The following is a 23,399-nucleotide window of genomic DNA, read 5'->3' as shown; positions in this document are numbered from 1 at the left end:
GCCATGATCCTCTCCATGCCCACCCATGGCCCTGGTCTCAGCAAGCATGCATAGCTTCCCAGCAGGGGTGCTCCCAGTGTGGCTGCAGCCTCCCACATACCGCTTGGCTCCCCCCACCTCCAGCAGCCCCTCCTGCCTCTGCTGCATTACTCCAGGCAGCAGATAGCACGGGGAAGTGATGGCAGCTGTAGGGATGTGTGACAGGCACCACATGCCCAGCCAAGTTGAGGGGGAAGTGGCAGCTGGGCAGCTCCTGCCTTAGTGTGCAGGGCCTCCAGCTCCAGCTCCTGGCCGCCTTCCACCCTCTCCAACTGTCCAGTGTGTTGAGTGGAAAACTATACGCTACTCAAAAAAATATAAATCAGGTGAAAAATTACTTCTGAAATAAGATTAAAATATGTTATAGTAGATGTTTGATTTTTAGTATATGATTAGTTTTTAATCTATATATTATTAAAATGATATCTTTTGAAAGATTTTGTGTGTGGCCCTCAACTCACCAAAACTCGGTAAGTGGCCTGCCAGCCAAAATAACTGTGCACCTCTGAGCTAAGGTCTCTGATTCACTGTCCTGGCTGGAAGCCCCAATCAGGTGACTGGGACTCAAGGGCTCTGGTGTGTTCCTAAGGTTGGGAGCACTGGCCATGTATTCAATTTAAGACATAGTGGGAACCAGCCACAAAGGGCATTTTTACACATGCAAGCACCACAGCATTTTGCCACTTAAAGAACTGCACATGACACAGTGCAGCACATGTCAGCTCGCATGCGGAGCAAACTCTGTTAATCAAGTCTGCTCTGAAGTGGCAGATCTTCAGCACATCGCGGAACCAAAAAGTATAAATGCCCAAAGTTATTACACATGTTTTGTGTGGCCACAGTACTTAAAACCTGATTAACCAGTTAACCATGTCTTTAGCATAACGTCTATCAGGATCTGTATGATCTATAAGTAACACTATACTGTTAGGTTATGTAGAAAATATAAGATAAGTATTTTCTAGAGCCTTTGCCAGTCTAAATTTAAATGTCATTGACAATAGGCCTTATTTTTCATTTCCAGACTTATCTTAATAGGGCTTACATTTTTAATAATTATATTGAACAGCATTCTCAGGAATGGACAGATACATAAGGCAATATAATGTGAATATTTTTAAAGTGTGTTTGGGGGACAAAACTCCTTTTTTTCCATTAATTTTAACTGCATATGTGTGTCTAAACCATCCATGGTGCTTTATAAACCTCAACCATGAGGTCCTTGTTTAGATGTGATTACAATTTAATCTAATTTAAAAAGAATTGCTCTCTCATTGTCAAATTTAGGATTTCCAATGTTTTGCAAGAACTCAAAGCAGCAATCTGGACTTGAATTTTAAGGTTGAACAGAGTGAACATCATGAATTTAAATTAAATATACATGAAATATTTCAACTGCCATTTACTTTAATTTTGACCTTTAACTTCATAGACAATTTGAAAATAAATCTGGCAAGTAGAATTTAATACCTGTAACATGTTGCAAAGAATGTCCTGTCAGGGGTCATTTTAAATTGTCAGTGCCAACATATGTCATATAACATTAGTAGAAAAATAGTATAATTTAATTATAAAATTAATAGAATTTCCATACAAGTCATCGATAGAGAAATATTTTATATATGAAATGTTGCCACTTGAGTGAGTTGAAAAACTTTAAAAAATCAAACATGACAAAAATGTGCAACTTCATTCACTTTATTTTCACCATAGATTTATAACTCACCCATTTATGACATGCTGTAAAGACCACGTTTATTACAACAACACAATATGTATTCAAATCTTATCTTCACTACAGCATTACTCTGCTCTAAGCCATCAGTATCCGATGTTGTTGCAATCTCCCCATTTAAACACGAATACAACATGGGTGAAACCATCCAGCTAAGATGCCCAGCTGGCTTTGTTATCACTGGACAACCATATTACACTTGTGGGAAAGACCTGTCTTGGATCCCTCCTATTTTGAGAACACTTACCTGTGAAAAAGGTTAGTACCCTGTTAAGCAATTAATACATCCCTGGAAGCAACTAGTAAAAATGTATCTCAAAATGCATTGGAACTATAACTCTCTAACTGAACGTACTACAGTGAGTGTTGGGTGGTACATTTGAAGGCCAAGAAAGACGATCAAATTCATCTGTTATATTAATCTGATTAGACTTCCTGCATGAGACAGTGCCACAGAATTTCATCCAGTAATCCTGTATTCATAGCATATCTTTGTTTAATATAAACTCTACCAACTGAACACTGTAAAAGCAGAAGAGGTATAGTGTTGAATGTTACCTGCATACTACTGAAATTTTAGCAGGGGTGCTCTTACCAACTTTCCCAGTAGTTTCATATAGTTTGATACACTCTTGTGGAACTCCACACAGAAGGCTTTGGAGATGACAAAACAGTTGTCCATCATGAGCCTCTGGTTTAGACTTGAACTGAAGGAACTGAACCACTTCAGTTACTGTTAATCTTTGAAGTTTCTTAGAGAATGAGTAAGATATAAGTTATTGGAAGCTGGCAGTTGGCAATAAAGAACAGGTTTGGCTAGTTTCTTGATTTGTGTCCTTAGAAATTGAGGTTAGAGGCTGCAGAATAGTTGGCATTATTAAATATTTTCAATAACATAAGCTGTTGTGTTTTGTATGCCTTCCTCCTGTCCCTCCCTGCAATAAATTATTTTGTCTCTCTGGTTACATCCAAACTACTCATTTTGTTTACGTACTCAACAACTTTTTTGTCAACCAGTCCAGTTTTTTGCTGTTTTTTTAGTACTTTCCAACAGGGTTTTTTTTACTGACTTATTTCAGGCCATTTTTTTCCCCTCCCTTAAAAAGGAATTGCCTGTTTTTTAAAACAGGAAATGACAGTTTCCCTCACTAAAGAGAGAGGTTCTTTTACAAACAACTCAGATCACATAGACTTTTTTCTTTATTAAAATAAGGAGCCTTGAACACCTTAATATTTAATAAGTATAGCTTTACCCTTAGGTGTCATATGAAATAATACTTAAAAGAGGATATTTTTTAAAAAAAGGAAAAAGTAAGATGTCTGATTATTATTTAAGTTATAGTCTTGAAAGTTAAGCTTTGGACTGGCTATCATGGTTCTACAAAAGAGGTAAAGAGTGATCTGCTTCATTTTGGAAAATGCCATGTGGCAATTTATATTCAAAGAATGGGAGCCATACTACGCATTATCATCTCTTTCCATTCCAATGAAAATGCAGCACTTAATTGTGCACATGTCTCCTGCTGCACAGATGCTGCTGCAAAAGATCTGGAAGTAAGTTTTTAATTAACTGGATCCTCAAGGTATCCCTTTACTGGTGAGTTCAGTCTTCATCTTCATATTTTGTGTACTACAGTATTCAGAAGAGCTTACCAGTACTCAGGTTGTGGAGCTCATACAAAGGACCTTTCAGTACCAATGACCAGTCCACAACTGCAACCTTTCCTATTTTGATATGAGGTTCACCATGGTTATCTAACCCAGGGATGGTTTGAGTATCTTGAGAAGAGTGTTTGAAACAACTCAGTACTTTTCCAAAAGGTAAACCAAGTCCGAGGTAAACCTCAGATTCACGCTTCTCCAAACCTGAGCAGTGTAATCCACTTTCTTTGGGGAGTTACCTCCAAGCCATTTGATAGCACCTTGAATTAGCACATAAATCTACCCTCCACCTCTTTAGTGATGCAGACAAGTGAAAATATGTGACAGCTTCATCCTTTAATCTTGAATTGGCCATCTCAGAAACTGCCTAGGCCCTTTCCTGACAGGCTGTATTGGAATGCCCTTTGCTGTCTGTCTCCAGGGCTGAACTGCAACTTATAGCTAGCATGATGGGCTAGTTAAGGGGAAGGCCTTTCATTTCAGAACTTGTTCTATTTTACATTCTATACAAGTAAGAATTTGAGGAGGTTTGTGAGGATTTTTCATTTTAATTTCTGTAATTATCAGAATATTACTGTGATGAACACAATGCAAACATAATAACAAAAAAAATAGCCATAAAGACAAAAAAAAAATCAGTTGGTAAGAGCATACAGCATCAAGACTGGCATCATTTTTCACTTTTGGAAATGCTTTGAAATTCTGTCTTTTATGTAATGCACTTTCTGTTTGTATTTACATTTTTAATGTTGCTTCTAAATATTGAGATTATACCTGATTCCTTGGTAAAATAAGGATTAGACCCATTGTCTGCTCTCATGGGAAACTAGGCTAAAGTCAAATAAATACCCTCTAGTTTTGACAGCAGCATTTTAAGATTCTGTTTATATATAATTTATTTATTTTTCAGATGAGCAAACTAAAGCTAGAGGTAATTGTAGCCCAGGACAAAAACAAGTTGGATCTCAGTGTGTTTGCATGTCACCCTCAGAGGACTGTGGGTAAGTTATATACTTAACACAGCTATTTGATTAATGGAACAGTAGTTTACTGTGATTGTAAAATAGCACAGAACAATAAGAACAACCTTAGGATAATCACAGTTTATACAGACTGAAATACAGCTACTATGCCTGTTGCATTAGCAATAAGGTTCTCCATGTTAAAATGCATGCAAGGTCAGCATGTTAAAATGTAGTCTTTCCATTCTATGCTCTAGCATCTGGCACTAAGGACTTACATTCCTTCCTTTCTTCCTTTTTCTTCTAATTTCACCTTTACAGACTTCTAAACATCCCACTCTTTAGTGGTCTTATTAACCTGAATTACATGTGTGAAATCTAACCAATCCTGGTCATACTATTTTCATTATACTTCCATGTATTTGGGATTTCTATCCTTTCATTGAGTAAATATGAATACAGTTTGTTTCCACCTCAGAGGTAGTCATTTTCATAACCATATCCTCATTTCTGTTTGGTACCCTATGTAGCAGGCACTGAGGTGCATGCTACTGGTGGAGCAGCAAGTAAGGAGACCAGCTGCGTGTTGCCAGGGTAACGGGTGGGAGTCAGCTGACCGGAAGGGGCAGGGCCTGGCTCCTGTATAACTCCCAGGCTGAGGCCAGGCAGGCAGTTCCCTGCCAGCAGCCATGAGGGTAGGAGCTCTGCCTGGGTGAGGAAAAGGAAGAGGCCTGAATGACTGAACAATGTGATACTGGTGAGAGGGGGAGAAGTCCTGGAGTGGCTTGAACATTGTTATAGCCAGATGGCTTAGGTTTATGTGATAGCCAAGGGGCTTGAATCTTCTTTTTACTACCGGTGGTTTGGGTGAGGCTATTAAGGGTTGGAGGAGGCCTCAGAGGGAACCCACGGTAGATTGGGGACTCTGGTGCCAAAGGACTCAGCATTTGGGGTGCACAGACCCCAGCCGCAGATAAGGGGTGGAGAGTTGGGGCTAGGCAGGGCTACGGCCACCTGAGCCTACCTAAGCGCGGGAAGCCCCAGAGAAAGAGGGCAGTGCAAGAAGCCAGGTAAGGCTGAAGCTGCCTGAGCCTTGCTATGGGTTTGAGACCCTGAGGAGGAGAGTGGGGGTGAGGCACGGCTATGGCCACCTGAGCCCACCTGAGTGCGAGAAGCCCCAGTGTAAGAGGGCAGCGTGAGAAGCCCCAGCCAAAGGGGGCAGCGATTGATGAGCGCCTGTGGGGCATAGTGGGAGATGAGGGGCTGCAGCTAAGACTGAACAACATCTGGTACATCTGGGAGGCTTAGGGCATGGGTACAGGGGTGGCTGGAGTCATGGATAGCCCATAAGACTGGTGTGCCTGGAACCCCAATATAGGAGCAACACATGGGGTAGCAGGAGCACCGTGACCAAGAGGATGGAAAGGCAGCCTCACTTTTAATATACACACATACACATATATATAGCCTTTCTATCCTCTTGGTCACAGTGCTCCTGCTACCCCACATGTTGCTCCTATAATGGGGTTCCAGGCACACCAGTCTTATATTCAGCTAAGCCTTTGGCCACTCCACTTTTTATTCCATCCTTGATGACTTGCTAAGTCTAGCTGGCATGTAAAACTAAAACTTTACACAACAGGTATTTGGTTACAAAAGATATTTACTCACTGCACCCATAATAAATTACTCTGAGCTTCACTGGTTTGGGTTTGGAATGAGCTACTTGTCCTCCCGTCCATATATAAATAAGATGAAATACCGTGGGCTTGTAAAGCCATCTGTAGGAAAAGATGAATGGGAGTAAGGAGCCTCTAGAAAACATCAAACAGGAATTATAAATCAGAGGATGGTGTGTCAAGCAAAGCACTACAGCTACTAAATGAAAAGATGGACTCCCTGGAATTGTAGAGCACTGGAATACCCACAAAAAACATTGAAATGAGCTCAAGAGTCCAAGTAAGACAAAGACCCCTGTCCTTTACTTTTCTTCTTTTTTTAGGAAACATTGTATACACAATATAGTGTGCAGTGGTCCCTAAGCCTTCCAGGAAACATGCTGTTACCTTGGAGAAATTTGGTGTCTTTTCTGTTGTGAGATGATAACTATTAGAGGTGTACAAAATGGGCCATATTCAATTTGGATTCAGATTTGGTCCAAATCGGGGACAGTGATTCTATTTGCTGATTTGGATCACTATCCCAATTCGATTAGGCCGAATCTAAATCTAAAGATTTGATGCTGTTTCTTTGAATCAGCAATTTGGCCACAGACACAGCTTTAAATGTTTTTTCTACATATCTTGAGGTACCAGGCATGACTCTTGAATGCTACGATGATGGGGCAGATGAAGCGTCCCACAGGAGCATGGGGCCCTTGCGTGCTTGGCAGTGAACCCAGAAGTAGAGCAGAAGTACTTTTGGTCCACTTCTGGGTCTGCCGCTGAGCATGCTGAGGGGGTGGGGAGCCATACCCCCTGGCTCAGCAGTCAGCTCCCAGGGGACCCAGGTCCCTCCCCCCCACCAGACCCAGGTGGCACCAGTCTCCAAGCTGAGGGGGAGGCATGGGGGTGCCCCACATGCTCCCTGGCAGACCCAGAAGGGGACCGGAAGTGCTTCTGGTCCACTTCTGTGTCTGCTGCTGAGCATGCTGGGGAATTCCCCCATGATCCTGTGGGACTCTCCATCTGCTCGAGCATCTCAGCATTCAGGAACCACCTGGTACCGTGAGCTGTGTCTATGTCTGAATCACTGAATCTTTATGAATCTCTCTGAACTGATTCAAAGAGTTTTGATTCAGTTCAGACAGATTAAAGATTCTCCTGATTCAATTCAGATTTGGAGATTTAGCTACCAAATTGGGCCAAATCTTTGCCCAGCTGAATCAGTGACCAAAGCTTTACACCATGCTAGTAACTATGGATGTGTGTGCTTGCTGTAGTGTTTGGTGCATGGCTATTCTGATATGTAGGAGTATCTCCTAGTTCAGTAGATCTTGATTCAAACCTTGGTCTACCACAACCATTTTGTCAGATTTGGGGAAATTATTCAGTCTCTCTGGGCATTTCTACACATGTGCTTTAATGTGCAAAAGCCTATTTTATTGCACAGTAGCGCACCATGGCAAAAACCATGCTAATACATTAACACACAGTAAAATTAGGCTACTGTGCATTCAATGTCACAAAAAAATATCCACTTTTACTACTGTACATTAGGGGAGGTGAATGCACACTTAGTTAGTACTAGGGCTGTGCAAAGCTTTGGGTGGTGATTTTGATTCAGAGGAGTTTTGGCCTAATTCAGTGGACAAATCTCTGAATCCAAATTGAATCAGGGCATCAATTTTTAAAGATCTGAATCAATTAAAAGCTCTCCAAATCTCTGGCAAAGATTCAGACTGCTCTGATGATTTGGGCAGTCCTCAGTGCAGCCACTCCATGCTGGTAAGTACTAGGAGTGGGGAAGAGGGGAGCTGGGGGAGGGGACCATGGGGGGATCCCTGCCAGCCCCCCCAGCCCTCACCCACTCCCCCTCCAATCTCTGTCCAATTCCCCTGCCCACCCTAGCTCCATACTTTAAAAAAAAAAAAAAAAAAGCCCCAGTGCTTATCAGGTGTTGCCAGGCAGGGGCAGCAATCCCCACTGCCCCATACTACATGGGGGGGGGCTCTGCACAAGCCCTCTCACTCCTCCCCCTGCTCCCCTGCCCCCCCCCCACCCCACAGCTGCCCTGCCTGCCAGGGCTCTGGCCCTTTAAGAAAAAAAAAAGCCAAGAAGAGCCCCAGGACTCACTACTTCTGGTGCAGCCTCCAGGCTTTGGGGGCTCCTGCAGAGCTCCCCACATGGCATGAGCAGCAGGGGGCAGCGGGGATTGCCCCTCCCAGCAGGAGTGGTGAGTCCCAGGGTTTCTTCAGGTTTTTTTTCTTAAAGGGCCTGAGCTGGTCTGTGTGATGGGTCTGGAGGCATGGGGGGGGGGAGGGTTCAGGGGCTCATACAGAGCCCCCCATGCAGCATGGGGCAGTGGGGATCAACCCCCCCACTCCCACCTGGCAGCACCTGCTAAGCCGGGGCTTTTTTTTTTTTCCCCAGGTGCTGGGAGCTGGGGCAGGTGGGACAGGGCTGGGGGAAGGGTGTGGGATGGGTCTGGCCTGGCTGATTCAGAAATTCAACTGCTGCTGTACCTCTGAAGTAGGTAACCGAATTGAATTGGGACAGTGATTCAAATCACCAAATTGAATTGCTGCTCCCAAATCAGCCAAATCCAAAGCGAATACTAGCTGCTTCACAAAGGCCTAGTTAGTACCTCCATAGGGTTTATCTACACATGCATCTACTCCAGTCTAGATTTACTGTAGAGTAGGCTACTGCACAGTAAAGGTTTTTGAGTAGATGTCTACACATATGGAAATTAGGGAGAAGATTTGTTCCCAGTTCCCTGAAGCCCTTCAGTGCACCCCCATGGCCACTGGGGAGAACTCCAGGCTCCCCCTGGGTGCTAGCCCAGAGGCTGGCAGGGAGCACCGGGCCAAGAGACATCTCACAGTGCTTGGTGGGGAACAAGCTCCCCAGGGAGCTCCCAGCATCAGCTCCATAATCACAGGGCTGCTGCTGAGAGATGCTTACTTCCCATCCTGAGTCCCATGGTCATGGGGCTTGGGCTAGAAGAACTTTATCTTGGGCTGGAAGACCAAGTATCTCCCAGCTCCCGTTCCACAATTGTGATCTGGGAGCAGGAGGCTTGAAGTTCCCGGCTGCTGGGGCAGGGGGACATAGTCCCCTCCTGGCCCCTGTGGCAGGGCCTGCCCAGCAGCAGGCAGCTCCTGGGGGCAGGGAGCTGTCTTCTGCCCCCTAGTAGACAGCTGACAAGGAGCAGATATGGGTCTCTCCCAGGTGTCTACATGAGCACGATAGCACCATTATTAATACCAGGTAAATTTGTTACTTGCATTAGCAAATAGCAAACTCACTCAGAATTAGGGAGATTTACTGTGAAATAAGCATGGGCACATGTAGACCTATGTGCTTACTTCACAATAAATTATTCTAATTTGCCATTAAGCATCCCATGTAGATGCACCCACATTAGAGGTACTAAATTTAACATGCAGTAGCAAAGGCACATTAATGAACATGTAGACACAACCTCTGTGTCTTGGATCCTTATTACTAAAGTGGAATAGTAATTACTATTACTTTCCTGCTTCAAATTGTGAGCATAACTTCATGAAAGTTGGCAAGAGGCAAGGATTCTTGTGGGTAATATTTTTTTTTTACTGAAAAGAGAAATTCCTAGGGGTAGCAGACAAGCAAATCATAGAAGAATGAATAGCTTGATTAGTGAAAAAATAAGATGTTTCAAAAGGAAAAAGTAGTTATCATGTGTAGCATGAAGAAAGATTATCCAGAGTCAAGTAGATTTATAGTATGCCATGCAGTCTGTGGCAGTGCATTTGCAGTGCCTGCCACATTAAGGGCTGAGTCAAGCAGTCAGTAGGTGCTTGATTGCAGCAGCCATTTTAAAACACTGGCTGCCTATATAAACACAGCAGTTGGCTGCTGGCAGCCAGACAGAAATGTCACCTGGCTGAAAGGCTGTATAAAACATCTCACAGGTAAGAGCAGGAGGCTCTTTGTCCTGGGCATGATCTAAAACTGCACCCTGCTGGGGATGGGTGGTCTGGTGGGGCTTTTAGTGGTGTGGGAGCCCTCAGGAAATGACAGGCCAGTTACCTCCCTGGTGAAAGGCGAGGAGGGGTGCCTTAATCCCAGCCCCCATTTTCGGGTGGGCTTTGGAGGCAGCTGTGGGAGTAGTGGGGCCAGGCATAGCAAGTGGAGTGCCACCTGAGCCCAGCAAGGATACAAGACCCCAGAGTGGGTAGCACCTCCACGTGGGAGTAGTGGGGGCCAGGTATGCTCATGTGTAGGAGTCCAGCAGAGATGTCAGAACTCAGAGACCCCAGAGGAGGTAGTGTGGGGAGCATAGAGTGTGACCTCACACAGAGTAGGGCTGAATGGGAGTAGGTCTGAAGGGCTGTGCATGATGGGGTCTGAGTAAGGATGAATGGGAGTAGGCTTGATGGGCAGTCCCAGGGGCATGTTGAGTGGGGCCAAACTGGGAGTAAAAGCCTGAAGGGCAGTGCAAGGGCCAGCCCCCGGAGTAGTTGATTGTGAGGAAGAGGAGAAGACCCCAAGGTTGGGGTGTGATGTAGAAGCCCTAGAGTGGGTGCAGGAGAAACCCCAGGAGTGGGGAGTAGGCCAAGGTATGTCTTAGATGCCTGAGGCTTTAGTTGAGCCAGAGGCTGAGTAGGGTGGCTCAACCAAAGAGTTAGAGGTGAGTCCTGACCCTGGTAAGTCCTCCACTGCAAGGAGGTTGAGTGTGGGTCAAAAGGAAGACCTAAAGGTTAAGCACAATGACCTGCTGCTCCAGGGAGGGAGTGAGCATTCCTTTTGAGGACCTGGAGCACCAGCCGTGGTGTACATTATGATTGCATAATGTGGATGCCATCTGCAAGGCATGGGCTGAAGTGTAGGGGAGGTTTGGAGCTGCAGATAGTGCCCCTCTGGCATCGGGGCATGTAATGGATAGTCTTCTACATTTTCCACCAGTTCACGGGAACAGCAATGTTATGGCAGGAGAGACTGGATGAACTGCCCCATAGACAGGTGGGTGGGCTGACATGAGGCCCGGACCAAGCATGCCCCCTATCACACAGTCTATATTAGTATCTAATCCTTGGTTCTTAGTGTCCAGCTAGCTTCCTTTTTTTTTTTTTTTGTTCTTAGGCTCAAAGATTATGATATACTGAGATGTTATGCTGATGAGGATTATATTCCTGAGGTAGATGTCTCTACAGAGACAGACATGTAGTTGTTTGTTATAAACGTGTCCATCAATGTTGATGGAATACTTAGAATTTGAAGTGCATCTTCTTTGCTTTTCTCATTATTTTTCTCTTCTGATAAAGGTTTTACTTTTGTCTTGTGGCAGCCGCTACTCAGAAGATGTCTGTGTATTAGATGCAGTTTTGGAACGTTCCTTGACGAAGCCCAGCTGTCAGTATTTAGCCGAAAAATGCCTCAAAGAACAACCACTCCATTTCTTGCATTCTGGCCCCTGCCGTGCTGACACTAACCTAAAATGGCCTATTGAGAGGACAAAACTTTCCACAAGTAGCTCAAAGAAATTGGCCTGTGGATATGACACGTGCTATGACTGGGAAACATGTTCAGGTATGACTTCTGCATGCTGTGATTTGCCTAGTCCTTAAACAGTAACAAGAAAATGCAGAGGCTGCTTCACCGTTCTTGGAGTGAGAATTATAGCCCTTTTGATTCGCATCTGAACTACCCTTAATGAAAAGAGGCAGGGGGAGTTTTCTTTACCCCTGGTGTGACTCGGGTCTGCATTTTACTGGGCATGTCTACACAATATGCTGACTGCATGGTAGCCAAATAATACTGTGCAGTAGCATATCACAGCACCACCAGTGCTAATATGCTACTGCACAGTATTATTCAGCTACTGAACAGTAGCATCACTTAAATGCAGTAGCACCAGCAAACACCTTTTTATTTAGGACTTGTATAATCAGGAGCTAAATAATCAAGTACTAAATAAATGCTCAGTAACCACTGCGTAGTAACGTCTTGTGTAGACACACCCACTGTCTTTCAGTTGCAAATGGTTTAGATCTGGCTACACCAGCTGTATTTCATATGGAAACCCTCTTAACAAGAGAATCAGTCAAATATCCAGTCTCTGTGCATTGTCATAGTTTCACAAGGGAGACAGACTTAAAGACAAAAGCAAATATTATCTAGTTGTGATTTCCCAGCGCCTTGTATCCAAAAATCACAAAGGGTGCATCCATACGAGTGCACACGTATGGGTTGCAGCATCTCAAAGTCCTTTGAGACCCTGCCAGAGGCACATGTGGGAACAAAAAAATTCTCCGCATGGCTAATTTGCAGTGTGGGGGGAGGGGGGAAGCGGAGCAGGGCACAGTCCCCAACTGTGCCCTGAGGCAACCGGAGGCTCAGTCCTCCATAGAGGTAGTGTGGCAGAGCATTGTTTGTGCCTACCACTTTAAGGGCCTGGCAGCTGCCAGCTCCAGGTGCCTCATGAGGGCAGCCATTTTGAATCTGGGGCTGCCCATATAAACAGGGCAGTTTGGCTGCTGGAAGCCAGGCAACAACACCGCCTGGACAGAGGGCTGCTGGTGTCATCTAGAGGTAAGGGAGGAGGTGTAGGAGATGGTAAGGAGGCTCCTGGTCCTGGGTACAACCTAAAACTGCACCCTGGTGGGAGTGGGTGGCCAGGTGGGGCTCCCAGTAGTGTGGGAGCCCCCAGGAAATGCCAGGCCACTTACTACCCTGGGGAAAGGTGGGTCTGGAAGGGGGACCCCAGGAAGAAGAGTGTGAGGCTATGGACTTGCGAACCTGTCTGACATTTCCCCCAACTGGTCAATGCTGGGGCCGGGACCGGAAGGGTCAAAGGGCCAAGGGGCCCACCGCAAGGAACACCCAAGAGCTGAGGGCCTCGGTTTCCAACCGGCCTGGAGGTGGGCCGGGGGGAGCAGCTCAGGGAGGTTGCCTGTTTGCTGAGGATGAAGGCGGAATAGGCCACCTGAAGAGAGGAATACAGGAGGGGTTCAATAGTAGGATTCTGGGGCCCAGCATGGTGATGATAAGAACATCTAGATGCCATCTGCGAGGCTTGGGCTGCAGTGTAGGGGATGAAAGGAGCTGCAGATAGCGCCCCCTGGCATTGGCGAAGGAAATGGGCAGCCTCCCACTTAATTACGTCATTTGACTAATTAACAACAGGGCATGGTGGGCAAGAAGGCAGGGGGTTAGCCCAGAAACAGGTGGGTGGGCCACTGTTAAATCAGCGCTGAGCAGGCCCCCAGTTACAGGTAGCCAGCCAGAGTGTCTCTATGGCTGGTCTTCACCCCGGTGCTTAAGCACACTGCCTGCCCGTGCAGTGGAGGCAATATGCCAGCTGCAGGGGGTGGACCTGGGCTTCTGATGGTAAGAAGTGGGTGGGGGCTGGAGGAGGGGACCAGGGACCATAAAGGGAGCCCTGCTGGCCCTACCTGCTTCCCCAGCCCCCAGATAGGGCCCTGCTTGGCCCTATCCCCCACCTGCCCCCCAAGCCCCCCATCACTGCCCTGCCTGCCTCAACTTCTGCCCACTCTGAGCCCCCCTGATAGCTGCCTCCCTGATGGCTGTCCTGCCCAGCCCTATTCCTTGCCTGTCCCCCCAGCCCCCCCCATCACTGCCTCACCTGGCCCCATCCCCCACCTGCTCCCTGAACCCTCCCCAATTGCTGTCCTGCCCATCTCCATCCCTTGCTCCCCAAGCCCTCCTCAGTCGCTGCCCCACATGGCCCCATCCCCTGCCTGCCCCCTGAGTCACTCCAATTGCTGTCCTACCTAATCCCAGGATCCTGGAAATTAAAGCCCTGCATTCACTGGCAGTAGCAGCTGCCATTGGGGTCACTGGGGCCTTGTGGCAGAGTGCCCCCCCCGTGCAACACGGGGCCTGGGTGACAACTGCAGTGGCCCTAGCTTCCTGACAGTGCATAGAGCTGTGCAGTACCCTGCTCACCCTGGATGCACCTGTGCAATTTGGCAGTGGCAGTGCAGTTGTTAGGCAGCCTGGGTTAGGCCCCACTGCCCCACACTGGGGTCTTGTGGCAGAAGCTGCCCCATACAGTGTCCCCATAGCAGCTGCTACTGCTGATGAGTGTGGGGCTTTTTTTTTTTTTTTTTTAAGTGCAAAGAGGGCTAGGGCTGAGGTGGCAGCCATTGGGGAACTGGGGGTGCAAGCAAGGGTTGGGGCTGAGTGGGGCAGCCATTGGGGGGGTCTGGGGGAGTGGGCAGGGGGTGGGGCAGCCATTGGGGCTGCAGGAGCCAGCAGGAGATGGGGCTAGGTGGAGCAGCAATCCAGGGGGCTGGGGGAGCAAGTGGGGTTGGGGCATGTGGGCCCTGCAGTGGGGGTGGTAGCTCCTGTGGGGGCCTGTGGTCACTGTGGGGGGGGAACTGTAGCCCTGTGGGGGCAGTCTGTGAGCTGTGCAGGGGGGTTGCACCCTGTGGGGGGCAGAGGACCTACCCCTCCTGAGCAGCACCCCTGCCCAGTCTCCCCACAATCCCCCTGCAGCCACCTACTTCCCCCCAGCACACACCCTGTGTGCCCATCTGCCAGACAGGATGAGGTGACTGGCAGGAGCTGTAGCTGCAGGGGTAGTTGTCCCCACAACCTGGCTAGTGAATGGGTCACAGGGAGCTCTAACTGCTCTACGTTAAGAAAACTAAAGGCAAACAGCAAAACATAGGTATTTAGAATTTATTTTATTATGATGAGAGAGACACTGGCAAGCATCCAAATTGCTTTAACACTGTAGATATAGCAATAAAATATTGCGCAACTGATCTCTATCTGTCTGTCTAGCGGTCTTTTGTTTTAATTGTGAAGGAACATGGATTTTGTGGTATTTTACAGAGTGACTTTAGGTTGTTTTTTTTTTTTTTATCGGAGATTTTTCAGTTTTCCAATAGGGAACATCAGACTGCTAGGGAGGCAAGTGGCAGGACCCAGTCAGGCGAGCCTGCTCAGAGCTGGCACCTTGGACTCAGCTGGAGGTGGCTGACTTCCTGGTCAATTGGGGCCAGGAGGACTTGCTTTGACAGCTCAAAGCAGTCACCACACTGGGAATATCTTCCAGACAATAGCTGCCCGGATGGCTTTGTGGGGGCACACATGGCAGCACTGCTGCACAGAGGCCAATCCTGCAACCATAGTCCACTGGCAGCTGGCCCAGAGAGGCAGATGCCTCTACTGGCTGTGCAGTCTCTGTCCGGGTCTGGCAGGTGCGCAGCAGGTCATAGTCAGGCAGCAGCCCCTACTGCCAGACTGCTGCAGTGGATAAAAGGTGCAGGGAACTCTCAGGGCTGCTTCAGCAGTCCAGCTGGCACAAGGGGTAGTGTCCCTGGGTACAATTGGCTGGGCCCCAGAAGCTCATGATGGGGAGTGGCCCTGAGGTACTTGCCAGGGCAGCTTTTTGTACTGATGGGGCCAGGACAGGACAGCTTTTTATACTGCTGGAGACAGCACAGTTTCTGGCCCTGAGCTCTAGCTCTCCCTGGCTGCAGATTCAGGAGGAGCCAGGCAGGATTAATTTGTCCCAAGTGGCACAATTTGCCCCACACCAAAGTGCATGTCCAAGCATGTGTGCTGACGCAAAAAGCCCTGGCTCAAATTTGCACCACTTCTATTTTATAGATTGATAAATGGAACCTCAACAGATCATCCACCTAGGGTTGGAAGGGACCTCAGCAGATCATCGAGTCCAACCCCCTGCCTAGGCAGGAAAGAGTGCTGGGGTCAGAATGCCAGCCAGATCCCTATCCAGCCTTCTCTTAAAGACCCCAAAGGTAGGGGAGAGCACCACCTCCCTTGGAAGCACATTCCAATTTTTGGCCACTTTTACAGTGAAGAAGTTTTTTCCTGATATCTAACCTAAATCTGCTCTCTGTCAGTTTGTGACTATTGTTCCTTTTCACCCCAAGAGGTGCCCTGGTGAACAGAGCATCTCCGATCCCTTGCTGTGTCCCCCTATTGATTTTTGTAGGCAGCCACAAATTCACCTCCTCAGCCTTCTCTTGCGGAGGCTGAGGAGGTCCAGGTCCCTCAGACCCTCGTCATAGGGCTTGTTCTGTAAGCTCCATACCATACGAGTGGCCCTCCTCTGGACCCTCTTGAGTCTATCTACATCCCTCTTGGAGTACTGCATCCAGTTTTGGGCACTGTACTTCAACTGTGGTAAGACCAATGCCACAGAGAGGGGAAGTATCACCTCCTTATCTGTTTGTCATTGTAGCAGGGCACTGAGGTGCCTGCTACTTGTGGAGCAATAAGTAAGGAATCCAGCTGCAGGTTGCCAGGGTAACTGGTGGGAGTCAACTGACTGGAAGGGGCAGGGCCTGGCTCCATATAACCCCAGGCTGAGACCGAGCAGGCAGTTCCCTGACAGCAGCCAAGGGAGAAGGAGCTCTGCCAGAGCAAAAAGAGGGGAGAAGCCTGACTGCACGAGCAGCTCCTGATTGCTGTTATGAGGTGGAGAATTCCCTGGTAGGGATTGAATGTTGTTTAGCCGGATGGCATAGATTTTATGTTATAGCCCAGGGGCTTGTGTTTTTTGTGTTTGCTGTTTACACTGGAGGACTGGGTGAGGCTATTAGGGGTTGAAGGAGGCCTCATAGGGGCTCCACGGTAATGTGGGGACCCTGGCGCCAGAGTGGGTGCTGCATTTGGGGTGCACTGACCCCAGCCCTGAGAAGAGGGAGTGAAGAATTGGAGGCCAGGTAAGGCCAAGGCCACCTGAGCCCAGTGGGGGTTCAAGACCCTGAGGAGGAGAGTTAGGGGCCAGGCACAGCAATGGCCACCTGAGCCCCAAGGCTGGGAGAAGCCCCAGAGCAGAGGGGGCGACGATTGACGAGTCCCAGAGACGGGCACAGTTGTGAGACAAGGCTGCAGAATGCCAGAGGGCATGGTGAGAGATGAGGGCTGTGGAGAGCCTGAGTGCCAGAGAGGGTGCAGAGAGCAAGACTGAACAATGTCCAGTACATCTGCAAGGCTTGGGCTGCAGTGGAACGGGAGGAAAGGAGCCACAGATAGCACCCCCTGGCATCAGGGCAGAAAATGGGCAGCCTCCCATTTAATTAACATCCTCTAATTAAGCAATTAACAACAAGGCATGGCAGGCAAGAAGGTCTGCCATGGCCCATAACAGGTGGGTGGCGTCACTAGTGGACAGACCCTGAAGAGGCACACCTGTCACAGTCATGCATCTTCTGATGCATGATAATGTGTGGTTAGCTTTGCTGATGAGCTGCTGCAAGCACATGTGCCTTGCATGTGTGGATGTGCCCAAACAGGTTAATGACCTGAGCCTTATTACGTGAGGAACACTGCAGCTGCTTACTCCAAAATTAAGCTTAGTCCCTGTTATTTTCTACATCCCTAGACTAAACATGAGCCAACATCTCCAGCAAATAAACTTTTTGCATCTTTCCATTGGTGGTCAGAGCACAGACCTGGATATTTAAGGTGAAACTCTCTCAACCTGCAGTTGATACAGTCACTTACAGTACAACAAAAAGAACCATTTCACTGGGTCTCTCTGATATGACTGTCATACTGCTGTGTATGGTAATTATAACACAGTTAAAAAGTATAAATAAAAATATACATAATCCTAATATAGAAATATAAATAACCCTAACATTTGTGGATCTCATATTGAAGTACATCATAAATACTCAGCAGTTATTTATGCTGGTGTAAAGCCAGAGTTTCTGCTTGAGCTTCATTTATCTTATTCCAAACTTCTATGGGTTGTTCATCAGTAAAGTTACTCTGGATTTAGATGTGTATAATTGGATCAAAATCTGGCCAACAATAATTTGTGCAAGCAAGGGTTTTTTTGTCTGCATCTCTCTATCACACAGTGAACTGAGATTACTACATTCATTTCATATTGATTACCAAAAAACCCCAAAACAAAAATCCCCAAAATGACCAAAGGAACTTGAACTTTTTAAAGCAATGACTGACTACCTATAACTTTGATAATGGAAGACAGAGAATGGTGGCACCTTAGAGATTGGTGCAGAGAGGCATAAGCTTTCATAGGCAACAACCTATTTTATCATGCTATAATGGACTTGTGGAAAACAGAGGTTTTAAAAAAAATGGAATTTGAAACTTGCTTTTTGCAAGTCCATTCATCACTTTTTGTCCATTCAGCACAAATGACAAAGTGCCACCCTGACCTTCCTTCTGCTTGATTTCAAAGTAGTACAGCTAACTCCCTTTCTTTGAGGGCAAAAATCCAGTTAGGAATCTGATCCTCTGCTCTCTGATGGAATAGCATATATCCTCTAATCCCATGCTTCATGCTTTAGTCTGTGCAGCATATCAAATATTCTGTAAGGTCTTTCAAAATTACTATGACAGTAAAGGATTAGGTAGCAATGCTTAATACATTTTCAGCATTATAATTTACAACTGGAACTGTATTCCAGGATGGCATGTGTTAAGAGACTTTTTTGTACTCTCCTAAGAGGATTAATGTATAAATGTTGTGCAATAACCTGCTGTTTACTGTGTCACCATTGGTTTTTCTGTAATCTTGAGAAATGTTTGTTGGCTGGCCCAGCACACGCACTGGCCTTGCTAGGACAGGGATAAGTGGCAGCTGTGTTTATTCTTTTCATTTTCAGGGAAAGATGGTACAATTTTCAACCTGACTCTAGCATTCTTATTACTGGCGAAAGACTAGAATGGTACACAGGAGACTTAAAACCCTCTATCTAGCTAAAGGATGATTTCACCAGAACAGGGTCTACAGTAGACCATGCAAGGCTGCCTAAAAAAGATCTGTTGTAAACTGTAGCAAATGTCTTGGCCTCAAGGGTGTTTGTGATGCCATCTGGTGGCCCAGTGACACCTGTCCTGCTCTGGCCCCTTCGGCTGTATCTTCCCTTTACTTACTCACATGTCACACCTTGGTGGAAATTATGGTATTGAAAGAGGTTACCCCAGAGTGAGCTTCAGTCCATCAATTGTCTTGTGTTCTATGTGCCCGCCTTGCCTTCAGGGACTAAATCACCTTAGGGGCATTAATCATGGCCTCTGTCCTCCCCTGTAACCATATCATGCTGCACAGATGGTACTTGGTATCACTTTGGAGGAGCCCCCTGGCCCCAACACAAAACTTGACTGCCTCAGCCCTCAAAACTTTGTTGTGGCTTCAGCCTTCCTGGCTTTGGCCCCTTTTCTCTGGCTCTGACCCATCAGCCTAGATGAACTGCCTCAGACTTTGACTTCTGGCCTCCAGTCCCATCTTGCTCTTCTCAGGGTGCTCAGCTCCCTGTGGTCCCTGACCCAGGCAAGTCTGCTATCTTGCATCCCATTCCACTGGGGTTCCTGACCCAAGCCGGGCCATTCTTGTGCCACTCAGGCCATCAAGGTCTCTGACCATTGCTGGGTACTATTCTGGTGGCTCTCAGATGCCCTGTGGCCTCCATAGCCACAACTCAGTCCTCTGGTCTTAAACATAATACAGATATAAGCAAACCACTTCCCTAACTGAACTTTACCCCCTGTCTAGGTCAATGTCCCATCACAAGCCGCACTTCCCCTTTAGCTGCTTTTTCTAGCTCCCCTGGGTAGCATAGGTGTCTGTGGGCCTGTTTCCTGAAGCCCTGTTTTCCCAGGATCTCCTTCCCCCAAAGCATGCAGGGCCGTACTACCTTGTTTTGTCTCAGGGCCCTAGGTTTTTATGCCTCTAAGCCCCTTCCCTTCTGGACATGCACAGAGGTTTCCACTTTTCTGAATGGCCAGCTTGTGCTCCCATGCTGCAGCCCCATGCAGCATTCTTGGCTTGCTCCACTCTTTACCTAAAGTGAGAGGTGCATTGGGCTCCCTGTCACATAGGATCTGCTGTAGGAGCTAAATTGTGAATGTCAGAGGTAGAGCATACATCACTGCAGTATTTAAGGCAGCCTGAGAAAATTTGACATTATTTAGGCAGCCCAAGTGTGTCCATGATTATCTGGAGGCCTCTCCTGTCCCCAAAACTTACTTGAAATGGGAGGGCACAAGAGTGGTATAACTTGGTCCACGTACGTGAGGCGATACTGCACAGTAGTGTTAGTGGGCACTAACCATGATGCGTTGCTACTACACAGTACTAACAAACTACTGTGCAGTAGCATCTGAAAAAAATGTGTGGGGATGGTACTGTGCAGTTTCACCAGTTACTGTGCAGTCATTTAGTACTTGCTTATGCAAGTTCTGAGTCATTGCTGTGCAGTCCACCGCTCAAATATATGTGACCACTATCACCTTTAACTCTGCCACAAGGTTGGCTAAGTTGAGAGTAATGAGTTGAGAGTAATATGTTGATTGTGAATAAAGCCCCAAGCTATTAAGAAATAGAAATTTTGATAAACTTTTGTATTTAAACATTTCCTAAACATATTGTTTCTGCAGGATTCAAACCAATGTGGGTTGGCTATGCAATACCTTACTAAGATAGATACTGTCCATTTGTCACTTGAAATCCATACAATCTAGTATCTTTTTAATAGTATCAGCAATTTAGCATTAATGATTCACACATTCTCCAAGGAATATAAAATAGGAGTTTAAAATATAATCGGAGCCAACCTTGATAGTCTTTAACAAGTGCTGGGAAACATTATACAGCAGGGGTGGGCAATTACTTCAGCTGGAGGGCTGCTTAATACATTCTGATGAACTGTCAAGGCCTGCATGAGTAGCCCTGCCCCTTGACAGTTGTCCTGCCCCTGGTCACTATAGTGGGACTGGAAGTTCCACTCCCTGACCTTTGCCACCAGAAGTACTCCTTTTGGGAGGGAGGGTGCTGCAATCTTTGAAATGAAAAAAAAACCAAAACAACACCAAATCATATACAAAAAATTAAAACATCTACCATAACTTATTTTAATTTTATTTTTAAATATTTTTGTACTGAGTTATGTGTATCAGTGATGTATATCTAGAGGCAATTGCATAATAGCTCAAAATACAGTCTTACTCTTGTGTGGGCAGTAAGTGGGTATATGTGGTAGGGTGTGGTTGGGGAGTGGGAGTCTGTGTGGGAGAGCGGTATATGAGGTGTAGGTGTGGAGGGGTAGGGGGTATGTGTTTAGGGTGGGGGATGTGGGAGGGTGTGGGGTTATGGTGGGTGGGGTAAGAGAGACAGAGAGAGAGATGAGGCCGGGCCACTGGCTCCATCACGTGCAGCTCTCTGCCTGCATGTGAGCCTCACGCAATGCAGCCAGGAAGACCCTGCATCCAGGCTCTGTGCTCCTGCCACCCTACCCTGGAACCCCACTGGCCTCAGAGCACCAGTATGACTCTGTGCTGCCAGCTGCCAGTCCACACCCCCACTGCCTCCACTTCCTATGCCCCACCCCACCCCACTGCCACTTCCTACTGCTCCCCTCGCTGCCACTGCTGCTTCTCACTCACCAGCCGCCAATCACTCTGGCTCCAGCCCACCCCAGCCAGCCCCATGCATTTCCCGGCTGTGTGGGCTGATCACAGCTGTTTTGCCCCCCACCTCTCTATCCAATCATATCTGACTTTCCACTCACACAGAGGGAGAGTGGGGAACAGCCAAAAAGTCATCATGGCTAAAAGCTGCAGAGGCTTCTGGTTAGGGGCTGGTTAGCGGGGTTGGGGGCCAGGTGGGCCTTGCTGCTCGGCCACTGTATCCTGCTGCTGGCTCACCTTGGGTCCTGCTGTCACTGGCACCTTGTCATGTTTGACAGGTAGTCACATGCAGATAATAATTAATTTTATAAAAACTTTTAGGGACCCTGTGGGCCAGATAGAATGGCCTGGTGGGCTGGATCTGGCCCATGGGCTGTATTTTGCCCACCCCTGTTATAGATACAAGGTATGGAAACACTATATAGGAACAAGTCATCTTGAATAAACACATTTACATCATTGTTAAGAAAAGGAAAAGAGAATACCAGGTGTTTGAACATACTCCTGTTTTAAAAAAGCAGAGGGGAGGGAGAGAAACAAATAATAAATAATATAACAAATACTAACAAGATTTACCACATGCTAGTACCAGAGAGCTTTAGGGGGTGCTTTAATTAAACCTGCTTCAAAAGCCACTCTAAAGTGCCTGGAGTGTCATGTGTATCAGTGCCCCCACTCTGAAAAATGGTGGCGGGGCACTTTAACTAAAGCTTGTCGAACAGAGGCTCGGAAAATGGAGGCTTAAAACTTTTTTTTGCTTCTGTTCCCATGTCATTAACATCCTGGGCTTTATAATACCATCATCCTGCAATATCAATATCCTTTTTTGGTTCTTTCAAATGTAACCAAATATTAAAATACACACACACGAAGCATTATATTTGTAACTAAATTTAAGCCTATCCTTCCACAGGGTCACAGTGCTTCTGCCTGATGCCAAACCAGTGTCCAGAGGCTCAGGAGCAGCTTTATTGTGTCCGAATGGAATCTACGGGTAGAAAGAGGACCTCCGGTCTGTGTGTGCTAGGAGCAATGAAGTGTGCTGAAATGAGAATAGAAGTATTGCATCCAGGAAAGTGTGTGGGCTAACAGAAAGATACCCAACCTCCTGGGCCAAGGACTAGGCAGCCATTCCAAATGAAAGGCTGACTAATTCAAGAAGGCCAAATAAATAAAAACCTAATAAGGGGGCGGGTGGGAGGGAACACAGCTGGAGCATTCTGAATAAGCGTTGCAGAGGTTCTCAGGGAAATGAGCCCTTCATCCCCCACACACTGCTACTCTCAGTATTACCTTTGTCCCTGTCTCCATCTCCCAGCAAGCATGCTGGGGCTGCTGAAAATATTGGAATCCTCCCAGAGTCTGAAATAGTTCCCACAGGTGGCTCTTGAGAAGGGAATGGAGGAAGAGGGGTGGCAACTATCTTGTTCTCTGGTTAAAAAATACTTCGAGTTTTGACCCTCATTCCTGTCCTTAACAGCTATGTATAAACCAGGGAGAAGACTGGCAGCTAGTGAACAGTTCTGTACCTTTTCTTCTCTAATGTAGAAGGATTCTGTGAGATGAATATATATATATATATATATATATATATATATATATATAAAAATCTTCATATCATATGTATGAGTCAGGTCCCAAAATTATGATTTAAAAAAACATATTGGGGCTTCTTTTGTTAGCCCTCTACCTTCTAAAGGCTTTAGGATTCACATATCCAAGGCTTTGTTTCTTGCTGGTTTTGCAGCCATTCAAGTAGATACTGTATTCAAAGCAAGCAAGCAATAATTCCAATAATCGCTTGGCCCCATGAACTGAGCTGTATAAATATAACAGCAAACAACACAAGGCTTGTGATAAAACTGCAAGAATTGTCAAATCCAATAAATCCTTACTCTCATAATTGGCAAT

The 23,399-nt window shown here is 46.7% G+C and overlaps 1 protein-coding gene across 3 annotated transcripts in view; it reads left to right on the top strand.

Moving 5' to 3' along the window:
• The window catches only part of LOC149868111 (complement component C6-like), a 59,433-nt gene extending 36,349 nt beyond the window's left edge, over window positions 1-23,084 (top strand). For 2 of the 3 annotated variants that reach the window (XM_090037999.1, XM_090038000.1), the window contains 4 exons: window positions 1,841-2,032; window positions 4,347-4,437; window positions 11,389-11,630; window positions 22,402-23,084. In XM_090037999.1, coding sequence (XP_089894125.1) covers window positions 1,841-2,032; window positions 4,347-4,437; window positions 11,389-11,630; window positions 22,402-22,577 — 701 coding nt within the window. In that variant the 3' untranslated portion in view covers window positions 22,578-23,084. Of the gene's footprint in view, window positions 1-1,840; window positions 2,033-4,346; window positions 4,438-11,388; window positions 11,631-15,683; window positions 15,819-22,401 lie in introns of those variants that run through there. The other variant, XM_090038001.1, reaches the window with a different exon arrangement.
• Window positions 23,085-23,399: the final 315 nt, after the last annotated feature.

The sequence above is a fragment of the Crocodylus siamensis genome, chromosome 3 (genome assembly GCF_052110815.1).
Source record: "Crocodylus siamensis isolate JL-2025a chromosome 3, ASM5211081v1, whole genome shotgun sequence".
NCBI lineage: Eukaryota > Metazoa > Chordata > Crocodylia > Crocodylidae > Crocodylus > Crocodylus siamensis.
The sequence above is the reverse complement of the archived record's forward strand: the minus strand, read 5'-3'. Positions and strand labels throughout refer to the sequence as shown.